This window comes from Tubulanus polymorphus, chromosome 2, assembly GCF_964204645.1.
Source record: "Tubulanus polymorphus chromosome 2, tnTubPoly1.2, whole genome shotgun sequence".
Classification (NCBI taxonomy): domain Eukaryota; kingdom Metazoa; phylum Nemertea; class Palaeonemertea; order Tubulaniformes; family Tubulanidae; genus Tubulanus; species Tubulanus polymorphus.
Genome location: NC_134026.1, coordinates 31,574,579 through 31,588,433, shown reverse-complemented (window position 1 = coordinate 31,588,433; position 13,855 = coordinate 31,574,579). Strand labels below are relative to the sequence as shown.

General features: G+C 38.3%; 3 protein-coding genes across 4 annotated transcripts; 1 reads left to right on the top strand and 2 right to left on the bottom strand.

Moving 5' to 3' along the window:
• Nucleotides 1–1,765: 1,765 nt before the first annotated feature.
• LOC141900683 (E3 ubiquitin-protein ligase MARCHF5-like) lies at nt 1,766–4,372 on the bottom strand. Its single transcript, XM_074787679.1, has 7 exons — nt 4,315–4,372; nt 4,046–4,078; nt 3,742–3,947; nt 3,534–3,664; nt 3,257–3,440; nt 2,245–2,411; nt 1,766–2,164 (listed from the first exon to the last, which is right to left on the bottom strand). The coding sequence occupies exons 2-7, from the start codon at nt 4,060–4,062 to the stop codon at nt 2,039–2,041; spliced, it is 831 nt and encodes a 276-aa protein (XP_074643780.1). The 5' UTR covers nt 4,063–4,078; nt 4,315–4,372; the 3' UTR covers nt 1,766–2,038.
• A 206-nt stretch (nt 4,373–4,578) lies between these two features.
• Nucleotides 4,579–6,637, top strand: LOC141900687 (protein FAM204A-like). 2 transcript variants are annotated; one of them, XM_074787688.1, is made up of 8 exons: nt 4,579–4,658; nt 5,209–5,370; nt 5,464–5,645; nt 5,830–5,917; nt 5,994–6,083; nt 6,171–6,224; nt 6,305–6,357; nt 6,440–6,637. In XM_074787688.1, exons 2-8 carry the CDS (start codon nt 5,233–5,235, stop codon nt 6,480–6,482), a joined length of 648 nt encoding a protein of 215 aa, XP_074643789.1. In that variant the 5' UTR covers nt 4,579–4,658; nt 5,209–5,232; the 3' UTR covers nt 6,483–6,637. The 2 variants fall into 2 exon arrangements, with proteins under 2 accessions (XP_074643789.1, XP_074643788.1); XM_074787687.1 differs by having other exon boundaries at nt 5,209–5,391.
• Nucleotides 6,638–7,922: 1,285 nt separating this feature from the next.
• Nucleotides 7,923–13,844, bottom strand: LOC141900660 (uncharacterized). The gene is made up of 4 exons (XM_074787644.1): nt 13,223–13,844; nt 11,872–11,938; nt 9,551–11,785; nt 7,923–8,887 (listed from the first exon to the last, which is right to left on the bottom strand). Exons 1-4 carry the CDS (start codon nt 13,712–13,714, stop codon nt 8,670–8,672), a joined length of 3,012 nt encoding a protein of 1,003 aa, XP_074643745.1. The 5' UTR covers nt 13,715–13,844; the 3' UTR covers nt 7,923–8,669.
• Between the last annotated feature and the right edge of the window lie 11 nt (nt 13,845–13,855).

Below are 13,855 nucleotides of genomic sequence, written 5' to 3'. Positions count from 1 at the left end.
TGGCATGCGAGTAATATGTTAGTTCACGTTTTTGCCGCCAACGTTATACATAGGGACAGCACATGACGGTCGCTTTAGTGACACAAATTGGTCATCCTACTGTGGCAAGTGTAGTGATAACTCGCGTGCCGAAGGTGGAATTGATAGTAATATAGTGTTCGAACCCCATTAATTACTGCACCCCAGTTCGAACCCCCTTAATTAAACAACGCGTGACAATTAGAAGACCTTTGAAGTGTTTCGGCCGCACACTGTAAGCAGCAGCAGCAGGACTCGAACCCATTTAACAATAAACAACACGTATCAATTGATAACAGTTCGATATATTTAAATGTTTCATCATCTCGATTACATTTCATTTATATTTACATAAAAATATCATTGTGCAACGACAAACTAGACTATAATGATTACAAGCAGACGATCTAATCATCAGCAACCAGTTCCACAGTTCCTAGTTAGGAGTTGACTCTGAGTTCACTCATTGAAAATTAACTCAATTTAACTCATTGATTGCTGTTTGTTGCATTTGCCAGAAATTACTGTAAGAATGAAATTCTTATCTCTCGCATTCAAACAATTATATCTGGGATAACACCGGGCTTGACCCCCTCTGCTGGAAAATCTTTGGATCCATCCCTGAAGTAGGTTAAGGTACAGAGGGTACGTACCAGTAGCTGTACCATCAGCTACAAGCAGGTGCTGTGTTTTTTTTGCATGCATTGTTTTTTGTCTTTCTCTGTTCTAGTAAACTATAAATTCTATGCAAATTTTCATTGTGGTTATTACAGTGGATGTACAATGTACAAATACAATGTACAAGTACAATGTACCGTCATACTCTGTACATGATACTCATACTCTGTACATAGTACTCATACTCTGTACATAGTAGTACTCATACTCGGTACATGGTACTCAAACTCGGTATGTGGTGTACATTACTCAAACTGGGTACTCATTCTCACCACTGAAACTGAATTGTAACTGATATATTTTGACTGTGATTTATCTGTTTTTCTTGGGTTCGATAAAAAACTATTTGTGTGAATAAACTTTCTATCGGATATTCGCTTTTATTCATGAATAAAAATATTTTATATAATGAATATAATGATTATCGTTTTTATTTCTTTGGCTTCAATTACCAGGCAGGTATTTATCAGCAGTCCTAGGTGTATGTGGTGTATATACCATGTGGTATATGGTGTACCAAAGTGGTATGTATGATGGTACCCGGCCCGCCCGCCGCCGTGAGAATAGACCGTCTAGTACTGCCGCTATATATAACATTGACGGTATATATGTGAACTAACCACTCTGAGAATATTTCTAACTGTGGCATGCGAGTAATATATTAGTTCACGTTTTTGCCGCCAACGTTATACATAGGGACAGCACATGACGGTCGCTTTAGTGACACAAATTGGTCATCCTACTGTGGCAAGCGTAGTGATAACTCGCGTGCCGAAGGTGGAATTGATAGTAATATAGTGTTCGAACCCCATTAATTAATGTCAACAATAATATAACAATTTATTTTTCACTTAAAGATAATGAAATATTTAATATAAAAGCGGAGTTTACATCGATAATTGAGGGTATAGACACAGAGCCCAGAGGCTGCTACAACTTTGGACCATGCCAAGTGGTGACTGTACCCGATAAACAACGCGTGACAATTAGAAGACATTTGAAGTGTTTCGGCCGCACACTGTAACCAGCAGCAGCAGGACTCGAACCTATTAACAATAAACAACACGTATCAATTGATAACAGTTCGATATATTTAAATGTTTCATCATCTCGATCACATTTCATTTATATTTACATAAAAATATCATTGTGCAACGACAAACTAGACTACAATGATTACAAGCAGACGATTCTAATTAGGGGGGAGGGGGGTTATCTATATACAAAACGGACTGCTTTCTTTCTTCCAATCCCTTTACAAGAGCAAATATACACGCAATTAAACAAGTCCTGGATTATAAACAATTCTGGTTATGAGAGCAGCGAGGTTTAAATCCGATTATTAGTCAGCGACTGGTTGCCTGGTTTCGTCGAAGTCCAGGATTAATCTTTGCGACTGTCGTAAATACTGCTGTTGTTTGTAATAAATCTTTAAAGCACCTTTAATCGTAACGAACGCCACGCCGCCCTGAAAATAATCAATAATCATCCATCTGCTCCAGGTTGTATAATTGACTTAATAACCAATAGATGGCGTGATAAACTTACGAGTAAAGTTCTCTGAAAGTTTGATTGAACGGTTCCAAACATCAATTTGCCGCAAACAGTCGCAATTGTTGGTAGAATCAGGGCTCCACATAAAACACGAGTCGCAGAAAGAGGGTCCGAGAAATTACCTCCAGCATCGGTCGGAGTACGAATAGAACTCGCTGTATCTATAAATATATCACAAATTATGAGCATCGGAAGAGGTGGAACTGACTGAGAGGGAGGTGGAACTGACTGAGAGGGAGGTGGAACTGACTGAGAGGGAGGTGGAACTGACTGAGAGGGAGGTGGAACTGACTGAGAGGGAGGTGGAACTGACTGAGAGGGAGGTGGAACTGACTGAGAGGGAGGTGGAACTGACTGAGAGGGAGGTGGAACCGACTGAGAGGGAGGTGGAACTGACTGTGAGGGAGGTGGAACCGACTGTGAGGGAGGTGGAACTGACTGAGAGGGAGGTGGAACTGACTGTGAGGGAGGTGGAACTGACTGAGAGGGAGGTGGAACCGACTCGGAGGGAGGTGGAACTGACTGTGAGGGAGGTGGAACTGACTGTGAGGGAGGTGGAACTGACTGAGAGGGAGGTGGAACTGACTGAGAGGGAGGTGGAACTGACTAAGAGGGAGGTGGAACTGACTGAGAGGGAGGTGGAACCGACTGAGAGGGAGGTGGAACTGACTGAGAGGGAGGTGGAACCGACTGAGAGGGAGGTGGAACCGACTCGGAGGGAGGTGGAACTGACTCGGAGGGAGGTGGAACTGACTGTGAGGGAGGTGGAACTGACTGAGAGGGAGGTGGAACTGACTGTGAGGGAGGTGGAACCGACTGAGAGGGAGGTGGAACCGACTGAGAGGGAGGTGGAACTGACTGAGAGGGAGGTGGAACTGACTGTGAGGGAGGTGGAACTGACTGTGAGGGAGGTGGAACTGATTGAGAGAGAGGTGGAACCGACTGTGAGGGAGGTGGAACCGACTGGGAGGGAGGTGAAACCGACTCGGAGGGAGGTGGAACTGACCTGGGTATAAATAATGTAAAAGTGGAAGTTTTGGTGAATATTTCCTCCATAACTTCAAGGCGTAATCTTCCCATCTGATCATCTTCCCGAGAATCATCATAATCGGTATCGTCGGTAACCCTATTAGCAGGAATAACGGATCAGCTTTTTCCATTACGTTTAAACCTTCTTTATGTCCGAGAATCTGAAATAGAAATAGATTTGAGGTTTAACAGGGACATGTACAGGCAGGGGGAGGGGGGAGTCTCACGGGGGGAGGGGAGTTAATAACACTGACCTGCATGACAGTAATAGCTCCGTATGTGACGGCCGTCCAATAGACTGAACCAAGGAAAATACCTCCGGCTAAAAACGGACACGTTCTATAAACAACTCGATCTGTCATTTCCATCATATATAAAATAGGACCTAGATTGAAAATATCATCATTAACGTAGAGATATCAGAGATTTCATTCATTCAGATGATTTTGATATTTTACTGACCTAGTTTCGGGAATACGATGATATATTCGGTATTACATTGAGGACACGCGACCTTCGTTGTGCTATTTCCTTTCTGTTTTTCATCAACCCATCTCTGTAAACACGTGTGATGTACCCACTTGGTGGCGCCTCTGCATCGACACGGTTTTACCCATTTAGCTAGCGGGTCATCGATATCAGTGGCAAAACAAACCCAACAGGATCGGCTGAAATAATTAGAGGGGGGTCAGTTGGTGTGAGGTCTGTGAGGTGGTGGTTGGAGGGGGGCAAGGACGAGGTGAGGGGGTTGGCGGGCGTTACTCACCGGTCTTCGTCAGACATCCTTTCAAATCACAGTCTACAAAATAAACATTGATGATACATCAGTGATTAGTGAGTTTCATTTAGGGGATGGGACAGGACTCAGGAGACAGGGACGGGTAATGACTCCTCTTCTGTGGTTTTAATCCAGTCAAGGTCGAAGGGAGATGAGTTAAAGTTTCGAAATTCTTTCATGAAATTCCAAAATTTACATTCATTATAGTTCAAGGCGTCAAATACAGCGTTAATTCAGAAAAATATGATGATATTTACTTTTATCGTAAAAAATATTGAAGCGTAAGATCCAATCGGGATATGTAGGATTGCATCGAGTCACTATTATGGGTTTCAGAGATTGCATCGAGTAATTTTTCAATTCAATTTCCACTTTATTGCTAACGAAGTTGTTAAATGAGCATACATTGCTTTTATCATGAGAATAAAACTTGCAAACAAGTTTCGATGATAACAGAATCAATGAATTCATTATTGAGTTTCGATAAATAAACTGTTGAATTGAATTTACGGAGGCGCTATTTACCAACATAAACCGTGCAAAAATGAATTAATCGATGGAAAACTGAATATTGAATATTTGTGTAATGTGGATGATTTTTGTAAGTATTGAATGAATAATTAATCAAATCATTCTCTAACACATGAATTGGTACCCATGCAATCAAACGCAAGTGTTAATGTTGTGTCTAAATCTTTCAATTTCAAAACTTGAATGTCACAGTATCCAATCAATCCTCTGCTCTAACCAAATGATGACTTCAGGGGGAGCTTTATGATACCCCTAGGGTCCTATATCATTCCACAAGATTTAGATATAAAATCTGAGGGTAGAATAATGTTTGCTCACTCTGCCAGTGCCGGTTGTCCACCTGCACAGTTGAGTAAATGAACCGTCTGTCTGCGTTTATTAGTTTCACGATCTGATATTTTCGGTATAAGCCCGTCTGATCATGAAAGCTTCCCACCAACGATTAGGTAACTAACTATGCCCTGCCCTGCGCTTGCAGCCAGCCTCCCTTAAAAGCCTACAGTAGATAAGTCCAGTACCTCGAGCCGTCAACTCAAGAATCAAACTACACTTTCCACCAGGTGACATCCGGCTGCTGCTGCTGAGGAACCTCAATCCTATCCTCACTTTATTTGTTTCAGTATTGAGAAATTAGATGCCTCCAAATGTCATCAGATCCAAACTGCTCTAGAAAAAATGACAATGCCTCTCAAACCGAGACGCTGACTGGAGTCAGATCTGACTCTGGAGTCAAAAAGGACTCCGATCAACATCAAGAGGATGGACAGACTCCTCCAACTGGAGTAAAGAGCCACCTGTGGCATGTTAGTTTTGTTTCATGGATTAGTCACTTGTTTCTTGCTTGAGTTAAACTTTTTTAAACTTGGTTCCTTCAGAAATTTCAAGAACTGAAAAACAGAAAAGCGAATTTGCCACCGGTAAAAACGTATCAGCAGAAGAAACCTGTCAACAAGTCTGTCAATGAAGCTGTCAAAAAACCTGTCAATACAGCTGTCACTGACCAAAATGTTGACAGCCGGAAACGTAAATATACAGATGAAACTGAAGGAAACCAAGGGTAAAAATCATTCAGTCAAATCTCAATCTCTAGGAAACAGTTGAAACTTTGTCAGTTTGTAATTAATCAGTCTTTCATTAAAACTGCTGATGATGAATGAACTTTGAATTTTTGAATTTTAGTCTTCAATCAATTGTGCGATTAATTTTAATCATACTTTACACATTGTTTTATTATTTTATAGCTGTTCAAATGATTGGCAGGATTTAAAACGATACATCGGACAAAAAGATCATTTAAAAGGAACAGACAAAGGAAAATATGCTGCACGAGTGAGTTGAAGTTTTCTACTTTTAAATTTGCTTGAATCGAGATATATTTTATTGAATTTCTGGGTTTTTTTCATAGACGAAACTTGAAGAAGAAATTGATGAAGCTTTGAGTTTGGGTGACGTTGAGAGAGCAGAGAAACTGAGTAATCATTTATCGGACAGACAGGTAACGCTAGTACCTTATAACTGATATCAATTACTGCATTCAACTAAATTGTTTTTTTTTTTTGAATAATGGATTCATTAATTTCAGTTTGGTTCACGAATAGCAGACGCTTTTGACGCTCAGAAATACGCAGAAAAAAAGGTAGAATTTGTTATTATTCTCGTGTTGGAAATATTCATTTCACGATGATTCGTGATTTGTGTAAAATTGTTATATTTTAGAAAACAGAGGAAGAATTGAAACTAAGGAAGAAGAAAAAGAAGTTAGGCTGGGGGTAAGAGACTATTATATTATTGAGTGAATGCGAGGTAGTTCTATTTATTTGTTTACACATTACAGACTTGTTTCATTTTTAGATTTGAAGCAAAAGAAAGATGGGAAACTAAAGGAAATATGTGAGAACAGAATCATCTACGTTTAGTGGAGTCATCTACACCCCTACTGGAGTCATCTACACCCCTTGTGGAGTCATCTACATCTAGTGGAGTCATCTACCCCCATTGTGGAGTCTTGTTTTATACCAGCCAGATACGATTTTAGTCACAGTTGCTTTGTACAGATATTTATGTTTTTGTAATAAAAAATATTCACTTAAGAAAATTAAACTCTTACTTTTACTCTGTATTCAAGATTTGTCGCAGAGATCCTCTAATGTTGGACCTATTATAGTCCGTGCCCAAACTCCTCGGCGATCGGCATCCTGGTAACGGTCTGCTAAGTCTTAATGATCAGTTTTTATAAGGATATGGATATTAGTCTGTTGATAGTCTCATTCTGAGGGGGGATGCAGGGTACATACAGTGGATATAGCTATGACTGGATCATTGTGTTGAGGACTTTTAATCCAAATGACGACTTATACTTAGAGAATTGAATTAGAAATATACAACTGCAAAAGTTCAATTTTACATTCAAATTGTTTATTAATATTTAATAAACAAATTACTTACAATTTTATTGAATTATACAAATAATTGAGCACAGGTTTTAACAAACTCCAAATCATCAAATCGAAAATATCTAAATCTATTTAATTCTAAACTTTTTTTGTTGATTTAAGACTTTTTTAATAAGAACTTTGTAAACAAACAACGTATAAACTAACAGGACCGAGTTCCACAGTTATCCATTCACTTTTGAGTTAAACATTTAAAAAAATTATCTTCATTCAACCTAAGACTCCAAAAACTGAATCAAGAACTGTGGAACTGAGTCGAGTGCAATTGAGATGAATAAAAGATTTGCGATTCAGGGTTCAGTTTCACAAAACAGTTTCCAACTCAATTTCTTCATTACCGGTAAATTGGTTTCCTCTCAATTGATATCAGAGATTAACGTTTATTTGTTTTGTTTAGTGAAACTCAACTGACAAAACTTCAATCATCATCAGACTCTGAGTGAACATTCAGCTTATTAAGCCGTGACCATTTTAAGTGATTTCCAGGTTTATCTATTAGGAGTACCACTAGGGGGCGTTTAAAGGGTCTATATTCCTACATTTTTCCCTGCACGCAAAAATTCTTAAAAATCGTCCTAATTTTATGTTTATGTACAAAATATCAACGCCCAAATTTGTATTTCCTTGCATGTATTTATGACATCTTCTTTAAATGTAGTTTATCTTTTTTAGAAAAAAAAATAATTTGCTGAAACATATATTGAGCAATATAAAAATCATATCTTAATCAGCAGTTGATAAATTAAATAGCAGTTTCAATAATCTGTGACTATTACTGCCACCTATATTCAGTAATTCATTTTAAACATAAGAATCCTTCATTCTGATATATATATATATATATATACATATATATAATATTCTAGTGAATACAACTTGCAAACCATAAACATAAAAAAAATACCTCTGAAAAATTATAATTCAACATTGAAGTATATAAATTACAAATGCCTTAAAAAATTCTCACAACAAATTTTCTGCATAGTAAGACAACATAAATCACAGTACCTAGTGTAACATACAGATAATTAATTACCCTCACCAGCCTCACACAAACCTTTACCCCTCAACCCCTCACATTGAGCTGTTCCCCTCACCAGCTTAACAAAAAGCTATTCCCCTCACCAGCCCCACAAAGAGCTGTTCCCCTCACCAGCCTCATATAAAGCTTGACAGTGTGAAAACAGCGTGAAAGAGAGATAATTATCACTGAAATAAAAACACATTTAGATGAGTGTTTTATTCAGACTAACATTCCCAATAACTGTAGCTATGAATTCATCAAAAACTACTGTAATACTACTACACACTACACACACTACTATTGTTATTGAATCCCGGTAGTTTAAAATGAATTTCAGTAGAAAATTGACATTGAAATTTCGATGAATAGATTAATCATTTTGTGAATTGTCATATATAAAATCGATACAAACGCAGTATAAAGGGACGGTTTAACAAATTATATATAGATGCAGGAACTCTGTGAGTAAACAGGAGGATGATGCAATCAGCATTTTACTATTCATATATAATGTCATCTGGGGCTCGTATAAATAAATCAATAAGTAGCCGTCTGTTACTGAGCACACGTGTGTCACAACAACAGAAACGGAAGAATGATACAATCAACCTTTCTTCTGCTCATCTGTGCTCAATAAGTCTATTAATATCTTCATCTTTTCCACGTAAACGCTACTGATTTGATCTCGTAAAATATTGAGAGAGTTTCGCAGAACTTTCGATAGCAATATCCTTGTAGATGATTTACCGACTATAGGTCGTTCCATTTCAGTTGGATTGTTTAGCTTCATCATTCGTTTGGAAAGTTGTAAATCTAATTGACCTGTAAAATTACCAAACAACATTTAAACATTTACAAACAACCAGTTGTACCGGTAAATTATCAACAGGCCTAGTTCCATATGACTAGAACATAATGGTGAATTTGGCTATAGAACCAAAATGAGTTTAGACTGGTCTTCAAGTTGAAAGATTGGTTATAGAACTAAAATGAGTTTAGACTGGTCTTCAAGTTGAAAGATTGGTTATAGAACCAAAATGAGTTTAGACTGGTCTTCAAGTTGAAAGATTGGTTATAGAACTAAAATGAGTTTAGACTGGTCTTCAAGTTGAAAGATTGGTTATAGAACCAAAATGAGTTTAGACTGGTCTTCAAGTTGAAAGATTGGCTATAGAACCAAAATGAGTTTAGACTGGTCTTAAGTTGTTAGATTGGTTATAAAACCAAAATGAGCTTAGACTGGTTTTAAAGGATGTGTCGAACTAAAATGGAATTAGACTGGTCTTAAGTGGAACTGACCTATATATATATATATATATATATATATATATATATATATATATATATATATATATATATATATATATATATATATATATATATATATATATATATATATATATATATATATATATATATATATATATATATATATATATATATAAACAGTCTATATTGTTTTTGAAATGAATAAAATCTACGAACCTGATTCAATATTGATAGTGCTCTCGACAAGTAATAAAACAATTAGAGCTAATTCATTCGAGTCTCTGTTCTCTTCTAACTGTTCCCTGATACAATCACTGATCGAATCCAGACTAATTAAATCCAACAGACATTTCACTAACGAGTTAATTAATAACGAATGTCTCAGATTATCGAGTAATTTACGTCTATCGTCCGTCTGCCATGTATTCATATCCTGTACGATACGTCGAGCTATACGATCAGCGCCCTCTACCGGCGAACGATTCACCATCACCGATATTTCCAATAGTTTCAAAATCAACGGCAACAAAAACGGCGTAAACATTCGTTTCCGCGGCGACGACGATTGTCGCGATGAATTCCGATTGGACGGTCGATCGACGGATATCGCTAACGGTAACCACGAGATGAGTTTCCTAGTGTTTGAAAACGACGTATCGTTAAACCATTGATGAGCGACAGATTTACAAATATCTCTTTGCGACATCAATTTACGATTCATTAATTCATTCTCGACGCAACAAACGCAAAAATCAACCGCTAATAAATTGTTCAATTTCTCTAACGACGGTTTCTGATTGGTCGAAACGTTCGTGACGCATTGATCGATAAATTCAAACGTAAACGGAACTCTCGATCTCGACGGATGCAGACGTTCGATTCGTTTCAACGTCTCGTACGTTTTTATCGACTGATTCTCGTCCGGGCAATTTATCAAAATATCCGTTAAAATCTGATTGGTTAATTGTTCGCTCGGTCGCCTAGCGACGGTCGTAAAATCTAACAATAACGAACAGGCGTGATCGAGACACTCGTAACCTTCCTCTAAACACGCTTCGATCGCGGATACGTGTTTAAATTCAAACGATCTCGATTGAATCGGGATCTGATTCGCAGCGAGGTCGCTCGTCGGTGCTGAACTAAAACACATGTGATACTCAAACATACGAGTTATATACGACACTGAATCAAACGAATCACCGAAAGAATCAACGAGATTATCTCGATTCATCGCATCACATGAATCTATAGATGAGAATGAATCGATAGAATCTCGATTCGCCCTTGTATCCGATTCAGTTTTTATAAATATCGATTCATCTTGAAATTCGACGTCTAAATCTGGAAGTTCATCGTCATCTATAACAATCGGGTTATTCTCTTCTCTGATTGGTTCGTTCTCTTTATTCTCTCTTCTGATTGGCTCGTGGTGTAATAGTCCTATACGACTGAATATATTATCGTCTTTATTATATTGAAACTGTTGATTTAAACCCGGTTTATCAACTTGTTCCAGGTTTATATCTGGATTAAGTTTATCTTCGCGGTTTACGTCTATCGCGACTTTGATACTCGATTTTTCTAGTTTGTCGTCGATTTTAACTTCGATTTTAGATTTTTCAGAGTTTTTCTCAACTTTTACCGATACGTGTATCTGATCGTCGTGGTTACCGCCCGATACGCGTATTTGATCGTCGTGGTTACCGCTGGAAGAGGTAGTTGACGTAGAGCTGGTTGTTTTTTCGATATTGTTGTTTTTAAAATCGTTGATTTTAGTTTCTAGTGGTTTAAACACTTCGGGATCTATTTCACCGTTTTTATATAGTTCTACACTGACTGGTGAATCACAGTATCTCATATCATCTATTGTAGAGTCACAGTATACATTACTGAAAGTCACCGGGTCGCAGTACGCGTTACCGACCACCACATTGTTTATCGTTGTCGAGGATGTTGTATTCCGATGCTCCTGTTTAATATGTTTAATTTGTTCGTCGTCATAGAGACATTCCTCTTTTATTGTTTCCATGAGGTCAAGGTCTTCTAATTTCACGCTATTTTCCTCCGCTCTACGAGGTTTACATCTTTTTTGGTCGCCGTGCCGATTACTACAGTCACCGTGCCGATTACTACGGTCACCGTGCCGATTATTACGGTCGCCGTGCCGATTACTACAGTCACCGTGCCGATTACTACAGTTGCCATGCCGATTACTGCGGTCGCGATCTTTATGCCGATGATGGTCGCTACGGCGATGACTACGATGGTGGTCGCTCTGGCGATCGGTACGATGATGGTCGCTACGACGATGAGAGCTATGTTTCTCACGTTCAGGTTCTCGCTGCCGTTTATTTTCACTTTCTATTTTAATGTTCGTTTGAGAAAGTTTTTGACGTTTAGCGTTTGATGGTTTATATTGAGAATCGCGGTCCATCAGAGCTGTCGAATTATCTACAAATAATCATCAGATTGTCACGTAAACTACAGCAGCTACTAGCTGAGGATAATATCATCATCACCGGGTTAAATTAACTTACCCTCAGTTTGAGTAATAGGCGGCGCTAGCCGAGCTGCATTAACCATTTTATTCTCCTTTTCTAAATCCTAAAAATACAATACAATATTCACAGTAAAAAACATTGTATCCATTGTATCGTCCTGATACACTATTTACACTGTGTATCCTAGTCTCTGATACACTGTATCCAATAGCCACTGTGCATCCTATTGTCTCTGATACACTGTATCCAATAGCCACTGTGCATCCTATTGTCTCTGATACACTGTATCCAGTAGGCCCTGTGTATCCTATTGTCTCTGATACACTGTATCCAATAGCCACTGTGTATCCTGAAGTCTCTGATACACTGTATCCAGTAGGCACTGTGTATCCAGTCTCAGTCTGATACACTCTCACTGCGTAGTGGTTTTTATTATTAAAACCCATCAACCAACCGACACTGACTGACACTGACTACCGACTCATACAGTGATACAGAGTATCATTAAATCAAAATTCTACTGTCTGAAACTTTAGTACTGGTATATAAACATATATATATATATATATATATATATAGCCTGAAGGCTGTTAGACGATATTGATTTAAGCATCAAAACTATTCATAGTGACAGTGTTTTATTACTGGTAACAGTCACTGTCAGAGATACCATTTATATTGCAGTATCATTTACCTGAAACAACCAAAGATTTTCAGTCAAATCATATCCAAACATGTTCTACTGACTGAGTGACAACTAGCAATGTGTGAGAGAGAGGACACACACGACAGACAACACGTGTATTAATAATAATAATGAGTCATCACTAGTAGCAGCAGCACAGACATATACACTGCACCAGGGCAGCTGTCAACACCTCTCTCTATCTATCTCTACTGCAATCTCTCATCTATAAATACTTTGGTTTATTGATTGGTTCTGAACAATTTCTAATTGAATTTATTGCATTTAATCTAACACAATTAAATCAAAAGCCACATCAGCACAACTGACCAATCACAGCGCTACAGAGAACAGTTCGATCGTCCAATCACAACGCTACACTATATAAATCTAGTTTCCATAACAATCATTTAAATTTGTAACTAAGAAAGTAAAAATGCATGCATTTAATTCAAATGAAAAACTGGTTTTCTGAACATTAATGTTTTTTAGAATCTTGTAAGTTCTTTAAATAAGTCAAATAGTGAGTCAGACAGAGGGAGGGGAGTCCCTCCTCCCACTCCCTCCTTGTAACAAAGTCGAAATAGATATTAGACCAAAGTATCAACTGATCATGCAGGTCCCCCCTTTCCTCTCCCCTCACCCCCCCCCCCAGTCTAAGGGAATGATTAATTATTAATAGGTATAATAATGAATTCCTACCAATTTTTCAATCTTGATAATTTGTTCCTGAGTTGAGTTTGTATCACCAACAACGGGATCTAATCCATCCTCGCCACCAGGTGGAGCCGCTGCTGCTGCTGCCACGACGCTAGGTGGCGCTAGTAGGTGGCATGATGGTTTTATATCCTCATCGTCTAAGTCTATTATTTCCATTTTAAATGTAGTCGCCGCTATTTGATTGTTGTTCGTAACCGTTGACGACGAACCAATCACTTTTTTCCGTTTTAATTTTTTACTGGCGTCAGAAATTCTCTGTCGTTGCCGTCGCCTACAATACTCATCAAACGCAACAATGCCATCATTGTCATCGTTCGAAACCGATCTAATACCCGTATTTTCCTCCTCATCCTCATCATCAGTACTTATAACGATCACTTCCTGGTAATCAGCGCCCCGAACGGATAAATTTAAAACTACTACATCATCGTCTTCGTCGGATGACACGTTTATGACGTCATTAACTACATCCATGATAGACACAACAGTTTAACAAATAACAGACAGTGACGTCACTTACTGCAATAAACTTCATCTCATCCGAATATCCATCAGAAACCCTACAACAGTTCGCTCCAGCTAGCGCGCTAGATACCCAGCAACGACGCCATTTTG